At 45.0% G+C, this 19,658-nt stretch overlaps 1 protein-coding gene across 1 annotated transcript in view; it reads right to left on the bottom strand.

Annotated features, from left to right (window-relative positions):
• The window catches only part of PTPRJ (protein tyrosine phosphatase receptor type J), a 131,159-nt gene extending 113,429 nt beyond the window's left edge, over positions 1 to 17,730 (bottom strand). The window contains exon 1 of the mRNA XM_070764557.1: positions 17,315 to 17,730. Within this exon, the coding sequence (XP_070620658.1) occupies positions 17,315 to 17,365 (51 nt within the window). The 5' untranslated portion in view covers positions 17,366 to 17,730. The remainder of the gene's footprint in view (positions 1 to 17,314) is intronic.
• Between the last annotated feature and the right edge of the window lie 1,928 nt (positions 17,731 to 19,658).

Genomic DNA, 19,658 nt, shown 5'->3' with positions numbered 1-19,658 from the left:
TTCTCTATCCTTTCTGCTTCTTACTCTTTCTTTCTCTCCCTCCTTCATTCAATTTTCTCTCCCTCCCTTACTCTCTCTTTCCTTTCTCTCCCTCCCTTGTTCTCCCCTGGGGCTGCCTGTGCCTGCCCTGCACCACCCAACACGGACGGACAGCCCCCGGTCGTCGGTTCGTCGCCCCCCACCCCCCCACGGAGGGAGATCAGGCTGGCGAGGGCGGTAGAACTACGTCACCAGCCACTGGAGGGAGATCGGGCTGGCGGGGGCGGCGAATCCACCTCCCCAGCCGTGCGGAGGGAAATCCGGTAGGCGGGCGGGTGGCCGCGGCTCCCTGCGCGCCCCTGGAAAAGCATACAGGGAACGGTGCCCGGGGCCGCTTTAGCCGCCCCCCGCTCCCCCCGCCATCTCCCCGCGACTGCCTGTGCCGCTGCAGCCGCGCCCCCCCCCCGCTCCCACCGCCAGTGCCCTCCCGCCAGGCCCCAAAGGACACTTGCCGATGACGACAGGGAACCTTCAGCTGGGCGGGCGCTGCCGTGCCGGTGCCTCCGACCTCCCGGTTCCTGCTCGATGCCGCGGTTTCTGGCGCTCTCCTGCTGGGCCCCAAAGAAGGAAGGCGGGAAAAAGGCGCGAAGAATGGAGCTCTCCTTCCTGCCTGCCTTCTTTGGGACCCAGCAGGAGAGCGCCAGAAACCGCGGCATCGGGCAGGAGCGGAGAGGTCAGAGGCACCGCAGCGCCCTGCCCAGGCGGCACACCTGGCGGTGTGTCGCGGCACCGGTTGGGAAACGCTGACATACAGTACAGCAGGCAACATTTTCTAGGCGCCAGACAACATTTTCTAGGCGCCACTGGCGACCAGGCGCCTGGGTTTGTCGAACCTTGATCTAAATGGTTGCTAAGGGAATGGGAAATTGCAATTCAGGGGTTTAAAGTGTTAAGGGAAGGTTTGTGATACTGTTCATAGCCAAAAATAGTGTATTTACTTCCGCATCTCTACTTCGCGGAAATTCAACTTTCGCGGGTGGTCTCGGAACGCATCCACCGCGAAAATCAAGGGAACACTGTACAGGTTAAAAATTCATTGTTCATTGTGTCTTCACTGGTTGGTCAGCTCAAGGAAGGAGAACGCCATTCTCCATTTTTAGTAATAGTCTGTTCATAGAGATGAGGTCTGACTTACAAATTTCAATTAAAAGTCTGAATTTGAAATGGAACTTTTTCTTAAACTTGTGTTGGCCAGGCAGAAAGAAACCTCACCATCCTTAACCAATAGTAAATCTCACTGAATTTCATAGTTCTTACTCCCAAGTAATTATGCTGAAGACTTTTAGTCCCATTCAGTCAGTCTTATTATCTTCCCCTCCATCTGTAAAGTTTAGCTATTTGTACCAGAAAGGTTGTCCATTTATTAAACATTTATTAAACTGGCTGCTGATCAGTTTCCGGTCACAATTCAAAGTGTTGGTAATGACCTTTAAAGCCCTGCATGGCATTGGACCAGAATACCTCCGGAACCGCCTGCTACCGCACGAATCCCAGCGACCGATAAGGTCCCACAGAGTTGGCCTTCTCTGGGTCCCGTTGACCAAACAATGTCGTTTGGCGGGCCCTAGGGGAAGAGCCTTCTCTGTGGCGGCCCCGGCCCTCTGGAATCAACTCCCCCTGGAGATTAGAACGGCCCCCACCCTCCTTGTCTTTTGCAAGTTACTCAAGACCCACCTATATCACAAGGCATGGGGGAACTAAGACATCTCCCCCAGGCTTTTTATATTTCATGTTTGGTGTGTATGTGCTGTATGGTTTTCAATTATTGGGGTTTTTATATATTTTTATTATTAGAATTGTCCTATTGTTATACTGTTTTTATTACTGTTGTGAGCCACCCCGAGTCATACAAATCTAATAAATAAATAAATAAACAAACAAACAAACAAACATGCTTTTGCTTTGACATTGTCCATCAACAGAAGGACATGGTTGTCTGAGAGATCCTGTTGAAAATGGCGGAGTGCCAGGTGAGTTGCTCTCAGCTCCAGCCAATTGATGTTGTTGAGAAGGTCCTGCCATGACCAATGACCCCGAATGACCTTGGCATTGAGATGGGCGCCACATCCAAACAGGCTGGCATCTGATGTCAGTACCAGTCATGTTGGCTTTCTCGAGAGCCAACTTTATCGAAACTTTCTCCATGGCAGGTGACACCCACCTGGGCACTTTGATGCAGGACAGTGAATTGCTGAGACCTGACCTCTGGCTGGGCAGGAGCAGCCATTGTAAAGGCCTGGAATGGAGCCAAGCCCAGAGCAAGATGGGAGAGGCACAATATCATTTTGCCTAACAACTGGGAAAGAAGTAGTAGAGGCACCAATTCTAATGATTGGACCTGCTGTATCATTTCCCTTACATTGTCTCTGCGTTCTTGTGAGAGGAAGACTGGAGAGGACAGGGTGTAGATTACTGCCCCTAAGTGGAACAGTCTGGTGGACTGACCTTTCTCCAAATTTACAGAGAAATCATGATCTTAGAGGGTCTGGACTGTAAAATGACTGATGTCCTTCAGGTGTTGAATCTTGGCCATTCTGAGGCCCTCTTTGTGGCAACTCTGAAAACAGGGCATTGGACAAATCAATGCGGAGGACTGGATGTAAATTCCAGGGTGAACCCAAGCCGCAGAGTTACTAATGCCCATGCATCTGTAGTCGTCTCTCGCCATTGGTTGGCAAACTCCTATAACCTGCCCCCAATGGGAATGTGTGACTGTGAGTCACTTATAGCACCTGTACAGACTGTTGCTAGACCCACAGAAGGGCTTTCTAAACTGAGGTTGATGAGCCCTGCCCTGAAATGATGATCTGTCTTGAGACCTGTCAGGATTTTGGGAGTACTGACGCTGATAGGGTTGAGCGGAAGACCCTGAGTCAGATCCACAAAAGGAATGCCTTCTTTAGAAGATCAAAGGTCTCCTCTCTGCTTGCCTATAAGAATGAGGCAAAACCTTCTTTTTGTCCTTCCCTTCCACCTCTCCAAAAAGCTGTTGATCCTTGAATGGGGCTGATGCTAGTCTCCATTTGGATTTTATGTTGGCTTGCCAATGGTGAAGCCACAAGAGACATCTGGAGGCGATATTTGAGGTCACGGCCCTGGAAGCAAGTTTAGCGACATTGATAGTAGCATCCGATGTATATTCAGCCACTCCAGTTATTAATTTACAAATGTCCTGCTGCAACCAGACATCATCAAGAGCAGAGGTCTCAAACCCGGGCCACTTTAAGACTTGTGGACTTCAACTCCCAGAATTCCTCAGCTAGCAAAGCTCAACATCTCACCTCAGCAAAGCTGGCTGAGGAATTCTGGGGATTGAAGTCCACAAGTCTTAAAGTGGCCTGGGTTTGAGACCTCTGATCAAGAGAGACCCTATCCTGCATTTGATGGAATCATGAAAGAGAGGTCCTGGTGAAAAAGGATGCTGCCATGACTGATCTAAGAGCCCAAGCAGTTGCCTGATGAGTTTTGCGAGCAGACAGCTCTGCCTTCCTATCTTCAGCCTTAAGTCTGCTACTTGCATGGACTGACCAAAGCCTTTGTAGTTAGCAAAGGCTAATTGCTCTCCGCTTCCACCCTGAGCTGCAGGAAAAAACTGCCCACACAATCAGCAAGCCGATCAGCACAGCGTCTCTGAAATCTGAAGCTTCGAGCAGCCAGCCGATGCAAAGGCTTTTTGCAGAGACAAGCCTTGGGACTTTAAAGGCGGATTTTATTAGGCTGCAGTTTCTTCTATCGTGCCTGCCCTCTCAGCCAACGTGTGGCAATGGCGACCACCAGGCAATCTCAGTGCCTTGCTGGGGGCAGAAGCAGCAAGCCTCACACAAACACACCAGACACTTTTCCAGCCAAATTGGTAATTTTCTTCAATTTAACACAATTTTCCAATTAAATCCTAATTAAACTTAATTTAATGCAATGAATCAATAACAATGATTAGGAGCAACACAATCTGCATCGCTTTAGGCTGACTGAGTTGAAAAAAGCTGGAGCTTGGCCGGAGGAAGAGGTGTGGCCAAAGAAATTCACAACTCAGTCCCTGGCCAATCAGCCGAAATGATAACCCATGCTTGGATACTCCAAGCCAGTGTTTCCCAACCTTGGCAACTTGAATATATTTGGACTTCAACTCCCAGAATTCCCCAGCCAGCAAATGCTGGCTGGGGAATTCTGGGAGTTGAAGTCCAAATATCTTCAAGTGGCCAAGGTTGGGAAACACTGCTTCAAGCAACGAACAGGAGAATGCTTAATTTCTCTTTCTACTGCACTTAGAGGTTATATTTAGTGCTGTCAAGTAGAAAGAAAGATTACAGAGATTTAGGGCACTGTTCACTTCAGATTTTTTCCCCACCTTTATATCCCAGGAAGACAGCTTGCCTTGTCCATACTGATTCTTTGCAACATTAAAAAAATAATCTGGGTTTAAGTGAATTGACATTGCTGGGATTATTACACTAAACCAGTAATGGAGAACCCCTGAATGCCTATCTTGATTCTGCTGGTGTGTCACCAGGGAAAAGGTACCCGGTACTGGTCAAAAGTGAAACAATTTATAACGGAGTAATAATTTAAAGTTATTTAATAACTGGGTACATACACTTATTAACTTGCACAATTTTTCAAAAAGCCTATCCAAAGCAGCTCCAGGACAAACGAGGCCTAGAAAGTTTGGCAAATGTTCTTGGGTAGGGTTGCAGTCTGTAAAAGCAGATGGAAAGCCTGTACTTTTCTTGCATGCTTTTGGGAAGCTCTAGAAGCCGTCTGAGGGCAGAGCTTTCTCCAAAGGGTCTGTAGGACTGACATGTCACCAAATATGATCTGTGACACATCTTAGGTTCACTGTCACAGCCTTAAGACGCCAGAAACCAGAAGCTCAGCTGCATTTCCGGTTTCTGGCACTTCCCCCACACGCTCTCCTGTTTTGGCACTTGGTGCAGAAAAGGTTCACCAACACTACCCTAGTCCATCTAGATCAGGGGTGGGCAATTAATTTTGTCATGGGGCCACATGAGAAATTGGGATGGTTTTAGAGGGCCGGATTAATACAATTACAGTGTTCCCCCCAGTTTCGCGCTCTCGATCATTGCTAATCGCTATATTGCGATTTTTCAACCCGGAAGTAAAAAACACCATCTGCGCATGCGTGCCCTTTTTTCTATGGCCACGCATGCGTAGATGGAGTTTGCGTTCCCCGCCGGGCAGATCAGCTGCTGGGCGGCTTCCCTGGGTCTTCCCCCTCTTGCTGGCGGGAGGGCGAGCGGCGGGCATCAGCGAGGAGCCGGGGTTTCCCCTTTGCGTGGGCGGCCAGTAAGACCCCAGCGCCGCTTCCCAGCTGGGAAGCGGCGCGAGCGAACGGCGTGGGCAGGCAAAGGGCGGGCGCGCGGGCAGGCAGGCAGGCGGTGGACAAGCAGCGGGCGCGGCAGCAGCGAGGAGTGGGCGGCCGGTAAGACCCCCAGTGCCGCTTCCCAGCTGGGAAGCGGCGCAAGCGAACGGCGTGGGCGGGCGAACGGCAAGCGCGCGGGCAGGCAGGCGGCGGACAAGCAGCGGGCGCGGCAGCAGCGAGGAGTTTGCGTGGTCGGCGGGGAAACCCCAATCTTCGGCTCCTCGCTGCTGCGGCGATAGTAAAAACACCATCTGCGCATGCGCAGATGGTGTTTTTACTTCCGCACCGCTACTTCGCGAAGAATCGATTGTCGCGAGGGGTCCTGGAACGGAACCCTCGCGATAATCGGGGGACCACTGTAACTCAGTTCTACACAATACTGTATATTATTGGGTAGAACTGAGTTAATTATATTATAATTATAAATTATAATTATATATTATAATTATATAATATTATACAGTGAACCCTCGAGTTTCGCATCCTCGAGCATCGCGAAAGGGCTATTTCGCTAGTTTTCAACCCGGAAGTAAACTCTACCATCTGCGCATGCGTGCCTTTTTTTCTATGGCCACGCATGCGTAGATGGTGGAGTTTCCCGCCGGCTTCCCTGGGTCTTCCCCCTCTTGCCCCGGTAAGACCCCAGCGGCGGCGCGAGCAACGGCGTGGGCAGGCGGGCGGCACGCGCGGGGACACCCCAACTCCGCTTCCCAGCTGGGAAGCGGCCCCAGCAACGGCGTGGGCGGGCGGTGCGCGCGCGCTTGGGGAAACCCCAGCTCCGCTTCCCAGCTGGGAAGCGGCCCCAGCAACGCGCGCGCGCGCTTGGGGACATCACAGCTCCGCTTCCCAGCTGGGAAGCGGCCCCAGCAACAGCGTGGGCGGGCGGCACACGCGCGGGGAAACCCCAGGCGCGAGCAACGGGGTGGGCGGGCGAAGGGCGGTGGAAGTAAAAACACCATCTGCGCATGCGCAGATGGTGTTTTTACTTCCGCACCGCTACTTCGCGAAAAATCGATCATCGCTTGGGGTCCTGGAACGGAACCCTTGCGATGATCGAGGGACCACACCACTGTATATTATAATTATAAATTAATTATAAATTAATTGCCCAGCCCTTCCTTCCTTCCTCTTTCCATTTCTCCTTCCTTCCTTGCTTCCTTCCTCTTTCCATTTCTCCTTCCTTCCTTCCTTCCTTCCTTCTCCAGATGGAGAGAAGCTTCTGTCTCTCTGGTTTTCTCTGCCTTTTATTTCTGCTTTTGGGCAGTTCTTTACTTCTCTTTCAAAATATTCCTTTCAGGTGCCTCTCTTCAACTGACCTACATTTGTCAGTTGAGAAAACATAGTGGAGGCTTTGCCTGAAAGTTGCTTTGGATTCCTTTTCTTCCTCCTCCTCCCCTTTTTCCCCCTGAGAGGTAGGGTAGGGGGTTTGCTTTAAATTTCTTGGAAAGGCCAATGAAACCAATGAACAATTAAAAAATGAGCATTTATTGGACTTTTGCAAAAGGGCATGGAAAGAGAATTTCTCCTTCTTTCCTTCCTCCATTTCTCCTTCCTTCGTTCCTTCCTTCGTTCCTTCATTTCTCCTGCCTCCCTCCCTCCCTTCCTTCATTTCTCCCTCCTTCCTTCCTTCCTTCCTTCATTTCTTCCTCCTTCCTTCCTTCCTTCCTACCTCTGCAGGCCGGTCACAGACAGCGGGTGGGCCGCATCCGACCCCCGGGCCGCACTTTGCCCAGGTCTGCACTAATTCATAATTTACAAACAGGATTCCTTGTTTTCTTCTTTTAAGGAAAAACCCCCCACATCCTCTAGGGTTCTGCAAGAGAGTTTCCATGACTAAGGGAGACTAAGGGAGAAAAACTAAAATGCAGTCTCTTTTCTATCTTTAGAGTTCTGCCACTTGATAGGAGACTGGGGATTTTGTGTGTGTGTTTTTTTTTTAAGTAGCAGTTTTACTGAAACTTTTTGAGAATCCTTTCTTAAAGCTGTCAACCTAGCAGTTAACATGACAGGTGAGAAGGAAAAGTAATAGTTTAGATTAGATCAGAGTGCTTAAAAAAAAAATGGTTACATTGCCATGCGGAAGTGGGATAGGTTATTTTCCCAAAGCAATCAGCAGCTGCTTTTAATTGCTACATTTATTTATACATATTTATATTAGATATTATATTAAATATTTGTCCTTTACAGATACTTTTCACACAACTGTTGCAGGATCGCCATGGTCATGTGATCAAAATTCGGACACTTGGCAATTGGTTCATATTTGTGATGGTTGCACTGTCTTGGGGCCACATCAGTAGCAGGTTCCTACTGGTATGGTCGACACCACCGAACCGATAGTGAAAATTCAGCTCCGTGCGCAGCTGATGTCGCCGGCGTGAGTGCGTGCACATGTCAGAGTGAGATTTTGCTTCTGCGCAAGCACAAGAATCAAAATCTTGTGAGGGGACACACGTATGCGAGATTTTGATAAGTTCCGCATCCGCCAAACCAAAAAAATCCCACTGAAATCTCTCTCTTGTGTGTGCGCCTTGCAAGATTTAGCTTCCTGCCCATGCACAGAAGCAAAATGTCGCTCGTACGCACGCCGGAGATGCAGAGTTGCACACGCAGCGCACCAGTAGCAGCAGGACGGGCAACCCTTGCCTGGGTCACGTGCTTCACTTTTGCGACCTTCTGATAAGCAGAGTCAATGGGGAAGCTGGATTCCCTTAACAATCCCGTTACTAAATTAACATATGCAGTGATTCATTTAACAATAGTGGCAAAAAGGTCGTAAAATGGGACAAAACTCACTTAATTATCTTGCTTAGCAGCATAAATTTTGGGTTCAATTGTGGTTGTAAGTCAAAGATTACCTGTATTGATTTAGACCAGTGATGACGAACCTATGGCACGGGTGCCACAGGTGGCACGTGGAGCCATATCTGCTGGCAAGAGAGCCATTGCCCTAGCTTAGTTCGAGCATGCATGTGTGTGCTGGCCAGCTGATTTTTGGCTCACACAGAGTCTCCGGGAGGGTGTTTTTGGCTTCCAGAGAGCTTCCAGAGGGAATTTTCACCTTCCTTTGGTTCCAGGGAAGCCTTTGGAGGAGAAACACAAGCCTACTAGGCCCACCTGAAGTTGGGAAACAGGCTCTTTCCGGCCTCCAGAGGAATCTCATTTGACAATCATTATGACATACAACTATAGTGGACAGGCTCCATCATGGTCATAATTTGAGGATTATTATTATTATTATTATTATTATTATTATTATTATTATTATTATTATTATTTATTAGATTTGTATGCCGCCCCTTTCTGTAGACTCGGGGCGGCTCACAACAATGATAAAAACAATATACAATGACAAATCTAATAGTTAGAATCTAAAATAACAATAATACATTTTAAAAAGTCTAAAAAACAAGAAACCCCAATATATAAAAAACATACATACAGTCATATCATACACACACAAACACACAAAAAAAACCCTACATAGGCAGGGGGAGATGTTTCAGTTCCCTTGACGACAGAGGTGGGTTTTAAGAAGTTTGCGAAAGGCAAGGAGGGTGGGGGCAGTTCTAATCTCTGGAGGGAGCTGACTCCAGAGGGTCGGAGCCACCACAGAGAAGGCTCTTCCTCTGGGTCCCGCCAAACGACATTGTTTAGTTGACGGGACCCGGAGGAGACCAACTCTGTGGGACCTAACCGGTCGCTGGGATTCGTGCGGCAGAAGGTGGTCTCGTAGATAACTTGGTCCAGTGCCATAAAGGGCTTTATAGGTGATGACCAACACTTTGAATTGTGACCGGAAACTGATCGGCAACCAATGCAGACTGGGAAGTAACATGAGCAATTTGCTTGTATAGATGCAAGGGTAATGCAAGAATGTCTTTAGCATTAGCTATAAACATTTACAAATGGCTTCCTTGCAATGGCAACAATCTGGGAAAGACAACTAGGAACAGTAACCATTGCTCAATTGCCCATTCTGTTCTGGATGGTGACTACTTTATCTCCTTTTCATTTTTAAATTGCATCTCCAAAATCTACAGGACGGCAAATACTCTTCAGTGACACAGGCAATTTGCTGGTTCCTGCTTCTCCATTGCTGCCCTTGCTATTCATTTGCAAGACAAGAAAACAAATTATTGCTCTGAGTGACTCCACACCAAGCCAGTTTCTCTATCTCACTTCTCCAGGCAATTACTTCTTCCTCTTTTTCTATGGTAACCATTAGAACTTGAATACAGCATTAATTAGCTTATTGCCTCCTCCAACCCACTAATGCAAAAGTCTTCAAACTCAGCAACTTTTAAGACAGGTGGACTTCAACTTCAGCAGGCTGTCTGGAGAATTCTGGGAATTCACCAGTCTTAAACTTGCCAAGTTTGGGGATCCCTGCTCTAATGGAAGGAATTCAGAAACTTGTTTGTAGCACCTGTGGCTGAAGTTCTAACAAAAAACCCTTTCAAATTGAGACTCTCCAAACTCCATCTTGAACAGAGACACTACTTGTCATACTAGTATCCACGCAACTTTGTTCTCTCTCATTTTTCTTTTCCTCTGATACATTATGGATGTGATAGATTTCAGAATCTCAGGGAGTCTTCCAGTTTGTAGGTGAAGGAGATACTGGCTATGAGATGGCAACACTTGGAATTTTAAACTGACTTCTTACTGAGAAAGGTAGCAGAATTGTAGCAAAGTGAATAATTGGGTCTATTATTATTATTATTATTATTATTATTATTATTATTATTATTACTATTATTTATTAGATTTGTATGCTGCCCCTCTCTGGGGACCCGGGGCAGCTCACAACATATAATGCAAACAATAAGTATACAAATCTAATAGTTAAAAATATAGCTAAAAACCCATTAATTTAAAAAACAGTCAATTTACTCAATCACACCCCCCCACATAACATTAATGGTCAGAACAGAGGGGGTATGCACTAGTTGCCCCACGCCAGGCGACATAGATGGGTCTTAAGCCTTTTGCCGAAGGCGAGGAGGTGGGGGCAGTATGAATCTCTGGAGGGAGCTGATTCCAGAGGGCCGGGGCCGCCACAGAGAAGGCTCTAGCCCCCACCAAATGACATTGTCTTATTGACGGGACCTGGAAAAGGCCAATTCTGTGGGACCTGATCGGTCGCTTGGATTTATGCGGCATAAATACCATACTGTACATCTCACTATATCATAGTTATTTTGAAGGTTGTGCAAAGTATTGTGATTTGTTTGTTTGTTTATTTATTCGTTTGTTTAATTAATTGGATTTGTATGCCGCCCCCCTCCGAGGACGCGGGGCGGCTCGCAGCACATACAAAAACAGAGCAATAATATAAATCCAATTAATACTACATTACAATACTACATGTGCAGACCTCATTTATGTCTTAGTGTGTTCTGTGACACCATTTAGTTTATTCAGTAAATTCTAAGTTATCAGGTCACTGTATTCTTAAAGCAATGCTATGAATATTATATATAAGCACTAGAAAGAATGAGCTTCATGTCCCATTCAATGAGTGACTGATTTACTAACATGCTAAGCTAGAGGCTGGCATCCTGTAGTCCCCAAGATTAATGCTTTGATAAGTTTAATGCATCTATTTCATTCTATACCAATGAGACACATCAGTGTTTCGGGTAACAACACTGAAATGCGGCTGAACGTTTTGGTTTATCCTTAGTGATGTCACTAGTGTAACCTTGAGACCTTTTGCAGCTGGTTTCTTTACTATAAAAAGTACAGTCCACACCCATAAAAATGTTGCTACTTGTATGCTAAGCAATAAATCATGGACTACAAAACATTAAATGTTCTTTTCAATCAACTTGCTAAGTCAAATCCTAAATTATGAGTTAATGCAAAGTGTGAAGTCACTCATTACAAAATAGCATTTTTAGGTCTTTATTTAGCACCATGTTAGTGCCTTTAAAATTCTTAAGTCTCAGATGATGCAATCTGTGGCCTCTCCTATTTGACATTTTTTTCTGAAGAAGAACACAGTGTTCCCTCGATTTTCACGGGGGATGCGTTCCAAGACCACCCGCAAAAGTCGAATTTCCGCGAAGTAGAGATGCGGAAGTAAATACACTATTTTTGGCTATGAACAGTATCACAAGCCTCCCCTTAACACTTTAAACCCCTAAACTGCAATTTTTCATTCCCTCAGCAACCATTTAGATTATTACTCACCATGTTTATTTATTAAAGTTTATTAAAAAAAATATTTATTAAAGGTGGACGAAAGTTTGGCGATGACGTATGACATCATCGGCGGGAAAAACCGTGGTATAGGGGGGGAAACTGCAAAGTATTTTTTAATTAATATTTTTGAAAAACCGTAGTACTGTATAGCCGTTTAACAAAGTTGGAACCCGCGAAAATCGAGGGAACACTTTACATGTTTTTTGCATTCCTATTTTATATATTTTTCCGCTGGCTTCTGAGAATGCCAAATGTATTATGATTTGATCATGAAATAAAATAGCTATTCGTTTCTCGATTACATTTGTATGCATTTAAGGCACCTGTGCTAAGTATTTTTGGAAATGACAGTGAAAGATCTCAACAATACTTTGATCACACATAACTACCCATATCCCTATTAAGTTGTGTTGGAGGTACAGCCAGCCCTTTAAATTACAAGCCAATCTTATGCGCTCAGAGCCACCAAACACAAGGGCCAATGGAAGGAAAAAAGAGGGATCTGTCAGATTGTAGAAATGGATAAAGAGTTTGGAAGTGATTTGAGAGAAAGTCGGCAAGAATCCTGGATGGGAGTTTATGTCAAGTAAGGTTGAACGTTTTGTAGCTGTAGTTAGAGCTTTCAGTGCGAGTGTGTGGTGTGGTGTGTGGTGTGTGGTGGGGGAGTGTATTTTATCTTATTTGGCTGTGTGTTGTGTGTGGACTCCTATGATCTTTTGATACATTTTTAATAAAGTTGATGTTTGTTTAAAGCCTGGAATTGACTAGTGACCTTCTGTTACCCACTGAAGCTTGGCTGAGCTACAAAGTTTTTGTTTCCCTTTTGGTATTTAGTCAGACCTAGAGCTGGTGAGGATTTCCTCCCCTTCAATCCTCTCCTGGTTTCCAGAGGGCTGGGATGGAAGAGGAGAAGTGGTTTATATTGAAGAGATGGTGATGATAACAAGAACACCTGAAAGGCTTGTCAAAAGTGCTAGGGAAAGGTAGCAAAAGTCTTTGTTAATTTGCTAAGTTTCGAAAACAGCTTCTGCTAGGAGAACGGTTGTAAAGAACCCCAATATATGTTTTATGTTTGTGTGTGTTTTGTATTGTGTTATGCAAAAAAAAAATTTTTTTAAAGATAACAAGGATCCCTAATTTTCCAGGCACGTTTGTCCACAGATATGATTGCCTTAAAATTGAAGGATCTCAGAGTTTGAGATCTTGCTGTATGCCCATTTACAGTGGTACCTCATTTACGAACGCCTCTTCTGACGAACTTTTCGAGATACGAACACGTTGTTTAAGATTGTTTTGCCTCTTTTTATGAACTATTTTCACCTTACGAACCCAAACCACCGCCGCTGGAATGCCCCGCCTCCGGACTTCCGTTGCCAGCTCAAGCGCTGGGATTCCCCTGAGCCTCCTTTCGCTGGGAATCCCCACCTCTGGACTTCCGTTGCCAGCCAAAGCGCCCATTCTTGAGCTGTTGGGATTCGCCTGAGGCTCCCCTTGCTGGGAATCCCCACCTCCAGACTTCCATTGCCAGCCAAAGCGCCCGTTCTTGTGCTGCTGGGATTTCCCTGAGGCTCCCCTCGCTGGGATTCCCTTCATTTTTGCCGGCGCTGCTTTGAATCCCAGCGATGGGAGGCTCAGGGAAATCCTAGCAGCGCAAGAACGGGCACTTCGGCTGGCAACGGAAGTCCGGAGGTGGGGTTTCCCAGCTAGGGGAACCTCAGGGAAATCCCAGCAGCACAAGAACAGGTGCTTCGGCTGGCAACGGAAGTCTGGAGGTGGGGTTTCGCAGCGAGGGGAGCCTCAGGGAAATTCCAGCAGCGCAAGAACGGATGCTTTGGCTGGCAATGGAAGTCCAGAGGGGGGGATTCCCAGTGGTGCAAGGCAAAAGGGGTGAGTTTTGGGATTGCACGCATTATTCGCTTTTACATTGATTCCTATGGGAAACATTGCTTCAACTTACGAACTTTTCTACTTACGAACCTCATCGCGGAACGAATTAAGTTCGTAAGACGAGGTACCACTGTACTAACCGAATCATTAAAATCACATCAAGTTTTTCTATTTTACTATAAATGTAAATTGCACAATCAACCATTAGTCTCTAGAAACAAGTCCTTGGAAAACCACAACAATACACTACAAAGTTAGCCAACAGTGTACAATTAAATTTCATGACATTTAAATTTAAATAAAATGAACATAATTACACTTCAGCTATGTGTCTAATAAATTATCCTTCTTCCTTTGCATTAGAATTCTAAGTATGTAATAAATTTTGGAGATCTTAAAGAATCTCTCTAAAGAATTGAGAGAGCTGGTATAGTTTCCATAATTTAATTTGATTTAATTCATTTAATTTATAGGCTGCCCAACTCCTTACAGACTCCGAGAGATAACAGAGATTGAACTACAGCAAAGATGCACTATCTTTCTCTACATAAATTAATCAGATCCAACATGACTTCCCCTTTTTGAATTAATGCTACATAGCTTTTGTTTTTTGTTATTCCATTCTACTGTTTATCTCAGCTATCTACCATCTGTTCATTTTGTAATAGCATATTAGAATAATTGTTTCTTCTGTAAACTCATATCAAAATGGATATGTATTTGGGGGGAAAGGGAAGATTTGCTGCTTTTGCTTTATGATCAGCATCCTAAACCACATGAAGATAAAAAAAGAACATAGTGCAAATGAAAAAAAACCTAAGCAAATATTTCACCAAGTACAGCTTGGGTAGCAAAACTTCATTCTTCCAACTCCATTACAGCTGAAATGAATTAAAGAATATTTCTGAAAGTGTGGTCCAAAGATGCCAAGCCCCTCCCCCAAGATCCTCTTTAGGGGTCCACAAAATCAAAATGAATGCATTTGCAAAAAATTAAAATGTCACTTTTCTTTTTGTTACAAAATTTTACAGTTTTGTTTTGTTACAGTTTCCATGATAAAGTGTTCTTTGTTAATATTTAATTAACAAATAACATTTAATGGTTTAATATTTTTGATCATCATAATTTATATCATTTATAACAACCATTTAGTAAGTACTCTATTATGTGTCCACATTAATTTTTGTTATCGTAAATATTGATAAATATAACCCATACAAAAAAACCCCTCTTTTGTGAACCTCCATAGTTCTTAAAAGTTAGAAGGGGCACAAAGAACAAAATATTTTTAAAAAAACCAATCACAGTATTATAGATTTACCCAAAAAATCAATTGACAGGTATACTTTGAGATTAAATATTATATTAGATTACTGGCATAATGTTTTTCAAACAAATTGAGAAGTCACTTCAGAAAATAAATATTTAAATACATATTCGCAACCCCGGGAATGCATAGGCTAGATTCATGTTAAGTTAAACCACAGTTTAACCAAGATTGAATAAACCATAGGAAACTATTAAAACAGTAAACCATGAACCATATGTGTGAAATCATTCACAGTTGGACTCTTGCTTGGCCTTTACATTTATGTTTTCTTGTTGTTAGTTTGCATTCATATACCATTTCACTTTTCTGTCACACTGAAAATTGCAACTTTGAAAATGTTTTAAGAGTGCTTTGGGGAGCTCATATTCAGAGTTTTAAGCCACTGCTTTTAGTTCTGGGGCTTTTACTACAAACTATGATTTGTGAACCCGAGTGGTGAGTAACGCAACATCCAGCCTAAAAACAGAACCAACTGTGGCTTACATGAGATAGGCCACACACCACAAACTGAACACATTGTATATTCGCTTATCTTTTATTCCGATGTTAGGGATAAACTCCAGTCCCTCAGGAGTTGGGTGGCATATAAATTTAGTTAATAAATTAATAAAATATTTGGAATGCAAAAATCGGGGCAATCAGTAAAACAGAGCAAAACAATTTCATTCTTTGCTCTCATGTAGCACAGTCCGGATTTCTGTAGCCAGATTTGTGAATAAAATACGTATGGGAATGCCTGCAAACACATCCCCTTAATTCCACTGTCATAACCAAGCAGGTTTTCACAATCATTTGTGAACTGTCTCTGCAAAGTTGACCTCTCCCTGTTCCTAAGAGGTCTCCAAGCGCACCACTGTGCCTACCATGCCTGTCCTACTGTCCTTTTTTATCATTACTTTTTACTTGTTATGTTTATACAAACTACTATCCTATACATGTTTGACAAATGAATAAATAAAAACAAATAAAGTTTAATCTTCGCCTAGTTAGTCTATATATACCGCTAAAAAAAATAAAGGGAGCACTCAAATAACACATCCTAGATCAGAATGAATGAAATATTCTCATTGGATACTTTGTTCTGTACAAAGATGAATGTGCTCACAACAAAATGAAATTGATTGTCAATCAGTGTTGCTTCCTAAGTGGACAGTTTGATTTCACAGAAGTTTGATTTACTTGGAGTTATATTGTGTTGTTTAAGTGTTCCCTTTATTTTTTTGAGCAGGGTACTTTTCCCAAGAGGTTTTTGACTCCTGGGCTAAAAGTCCCTGCGATTTCCCCACCAAGGTGTTTCAAGGTGCTTTAGCCGCCCAGAGTCCTTCGGGAATTGGTCCAAACCAATCAATCAGTCAATCAATCAATCAATCAATCAATCAATCAACCAATGAGATTTGCCATTGCCCACTTCCTAAGGACAAGAGAGGGAGACTGACCCTTATTCTGGGGATTGCAAAACCTGAAGCCGGGCGGCATGACCTGAAGGAAGTTTTTCGAGGGCCTTTAACATTGCACACAAAGACCGACCCGCAGGTCCCTCAACAAAACCTGCTCGAGCAGCTTCCCTTTTTTTTTCCCTTGAAGGGAACCGAGAGACTAAAGTTGAAACCTTTCCCCTCTTCCCAGCTTGGGGGAAAGAAAGAAGGAAGGAAGGAAGGAAGGAAGGAAATGAGGGAGGGAAAGAAAGAAAGAAATGAGGGAGAGAAAGAAAGAAAGAAATGAGGGAGGGAAAGAAAGACAGAAAGAAGGGAGGGAGGGAGGGAAAGAAGGAAATGAGGGAGGGAGGGAAAGAAAGACAGAAAGAAGGGAGAGAGGGAAAGACAAGAAATACAGAAAGAAGCGAGGGAGGGAAAGAAAGACAGAAAGAAAAGGAGGGTAAGAAAAAAAAAGAAGGAAGGAAAAGAAAGAAAGAAGGGAGGGAAAGAAAGAAAGAAGGAAGGAAGAAGGGAGGGAAAGAAAGACAGAAAGAAGGGAGGGAAAGAAAGAAAGAAAAAGAAAGAAAGGAGGGAGGGAAAGAAAGGAGGGAGGGAAGGAAAGAAAGAAAGAAGGGAGTGAGGGAAAGAGAAAGAAAGCAAGAAGGGAGTGAGGGAAAGAGAAAGAAAGCAAGAAGGGAGGGAAAGAAAGAGAAAGAAAGAAAGAGGGAGAGAGAGAGAGAAACCACCGGTGTCACAAGGACGACGGCAGCGGGGAGGGGGGGCGAAAGAGGGAAGGGGGAGTAAACAGGTAGAAAGGAGGAAGTTAAAAGGAGTTGAAAGCGGGAGGCGTTAACGGGAGCGAGTTTGTCGAAGGTGGGGGGGAGGGGTTACCTCACCCGCGGCAGAGGTGAATGCGGGGAGAAGGGGGGGGGGATTGCCTGACCACCAATAACTTCTCCCGCAGAAGACCGGTCTCTTTCCTCACACACACACACACACACACAAACTACACACGTCCCCCCACCCTTCGACCTCCACCTCCACACGCCTTACCTTGCCAAGGTACAGCAGAACCAGGAAAAAACCCTGCGCCAGTCGCCTCATGGTGCCCAGAAGCGGCGGCGGCGGCGGCGGCTGCAGCTCGGGAACGCGCTGCTCCCTCAGCGCCGCTCCACTACGTTAGCCATGGCAGAAAGTCTCTCCTTAAGCCGCCCGCCAAAAAAAATATTAAAACGAAAGCCGCGCCGTTCGCCTCCCGCTTGCTTTCTCCGAGGAGCCCCTTCCGCAAAAAAAGCAGCCCCCCCCCCTTTTTGTCCCCTCCTTTCCTCCCCGCAGCCGCTGGGAAGAACTCGAGGCGAACTAACAGGCAGAAAGCCCAGCACGGCAACCGCTTAGGGAGGGCAAAGAGTCAGCCACCGCCCCTTTCTGGCCATTCATCGCTTCCTCCCTCCGCGCCGCTTGCTGTTCCCAGAGGGCAGAAATTTAAGCTCCACGTTGGCGGCAGTGAAAGGGTTGGTTGGGGGGGGTTTTCTTCCAGCCTTTGCTGCTGGCAGCCGAGGAAGAAGTTGTTCGTGCCCACGTTCCTTCCTTCCCTCTCTGTCTCAAACCCCGGTACGGGGTTTATAGGTGCAAGTGGCTCCCCTGAAGCTTCCCCCCCCCCTCCTCCTCTTCTTCCTCGCAAGAGATTATTTTCTGCGTGGGGGGAATTTCAAAATGCCGCTGGATGGAGGGGGGGATCTTCCGGTTTGTTTGGAAGAGTGGGCGTGCATTTTTTTATATACCCGGATTGCAACCGGGACGACTAGGATCTTGGGAAGCGAAAACTCTTGCGTTGAAATTCACGCCTTGTGGTCAAAAAGCGTGCATTTTTGCCTGCTTGGATCGAAGAATGTTGGATCGGTTCGGTAGGTTTACCAAACTTGGCGTGGTGTGTATAAACTACCTAAAGGAAGGAGTTTTGCAACAACAAAAACCCGTGCGTGAAACGGTTGCGGTGTGTCATCTCTTGAACGTTTCAAAAATGTCAAGCTACCAGGTCAATGTGCGGTGTTTGGTGGCTCCTTCACAAGTAGTGTTTTGCAACAATATAAGAGTGGTTTCCTATAGTCTTCTTAACTCTTTGAAATGAGCATCCGCCTTTGCAGTGATTGCAATGGTTTTGTGTTCAGGAGCCACCAACGGACCTCTTGTCATCATCAACATCATAATAATATAATAATAACAACAACAATAGAGCTGGAAGGGACCTTGGAGGTCTTCTAGTCCAACCCCTGCTTTGCCTAAGCAGGGGTTGGACTAGAAGACCTCCAAGGTCCCTTCCAGCTCTATTGTTGTTGTTATTATTATATTATTATGATGTTGATGATGACAAGAGGTCCGTTGGTGGCTCCTGAACCACCCTACACTACTTCAGACATGTGGCACAAGAACTGGGCTGGCCAACAGGTTGACTATTTTTTTGTAGCTTAGTGTTACATAGAAACATAGAAGACTGACGGCAGAAAAAGACCTCATGATCCATCTAGTCTGCCCTTATACTATTTTCTGTATTTTATCTTAGGATGGATATATGTTTATCCCAGGCATGTTTAAATTCAGTTACTGTGGATTTACCAACCACGTCTGCTGGAAGTTTGTTCCAATGATCTACTACTCTTTCAGTAAAATAATATTTTCTCATGTTGCTTTTGATCTTTCCCCCAACTAAATTCAGTTTCTGTCCCCTTGTTCTTGTGTTCACTTTCCTATTAAAAACACTTCCCTCCTGGACCTTATTTAACCCTTTAACATATTTAAATATTTCGATCATGTCCCCCCTTTTCCTTCTGTCCTCCAGACTATACAGATTGAGTTCATTAAGTCTTTCCTGATACGTTTTATGCTTAAGACCTTCCACCATTCTTGTAGCCCGTCTTTGGACCCGTTCAATTTTGTCAATATCTTTTTGTAGGTGAGGTCCCCAGAACTGAACACATATTCCAAATGTGGTCTCACCAGCATTCTATATAGCGGGATCATAATCTCCCTCTTCCTGCTTGTTATACCTCTAGCTATGCAGCCAAGCATCCTACTTGCTTTCCCTACCGCCTGACTGCACTGTTCACCCATTTTGAGACTGTCAGAAATCACTACCCTTAAATCCTTCTCTTCTGAAGTTTTTGCTAACACAGAACTGCCAATACAGTACTCGGATTGAGGATTCCTTTTTCCCAAGTGCATTATTTTACATTTGGAAACATTAAACTGCAGTTTCCATTGCTTTGACCATTTATCTAGTAAAGCTAAATCGTTTACCATATTACAGACGCCTCCAGGAATATCAACCCTATTGCACACTTTAGAGTCATCAGCAAATAGGCAAACCTTCCCTACCAAACTTTCCCCTATGTCACTCACA

This window comes from Erythrolamprus reginae, chromosome 1, assembly GCF_031021105.1.
Source record: "Erythrolamprus reginae isolate rEryReg1 chromosome 1, rEryReg1.hap1, whole genome shotgun sequence".
Taxonomy (NCBI): domain Eukaryota; kingdom Metazoa; phylum Chordata; class Lepidosauria; order Squamata; family Dipsadidae; genus Erythrolamprus; species Erythrolamprus reginae.
This window is presented reverse-complemented; position numbering and strand designations above follow the sequence as displayed.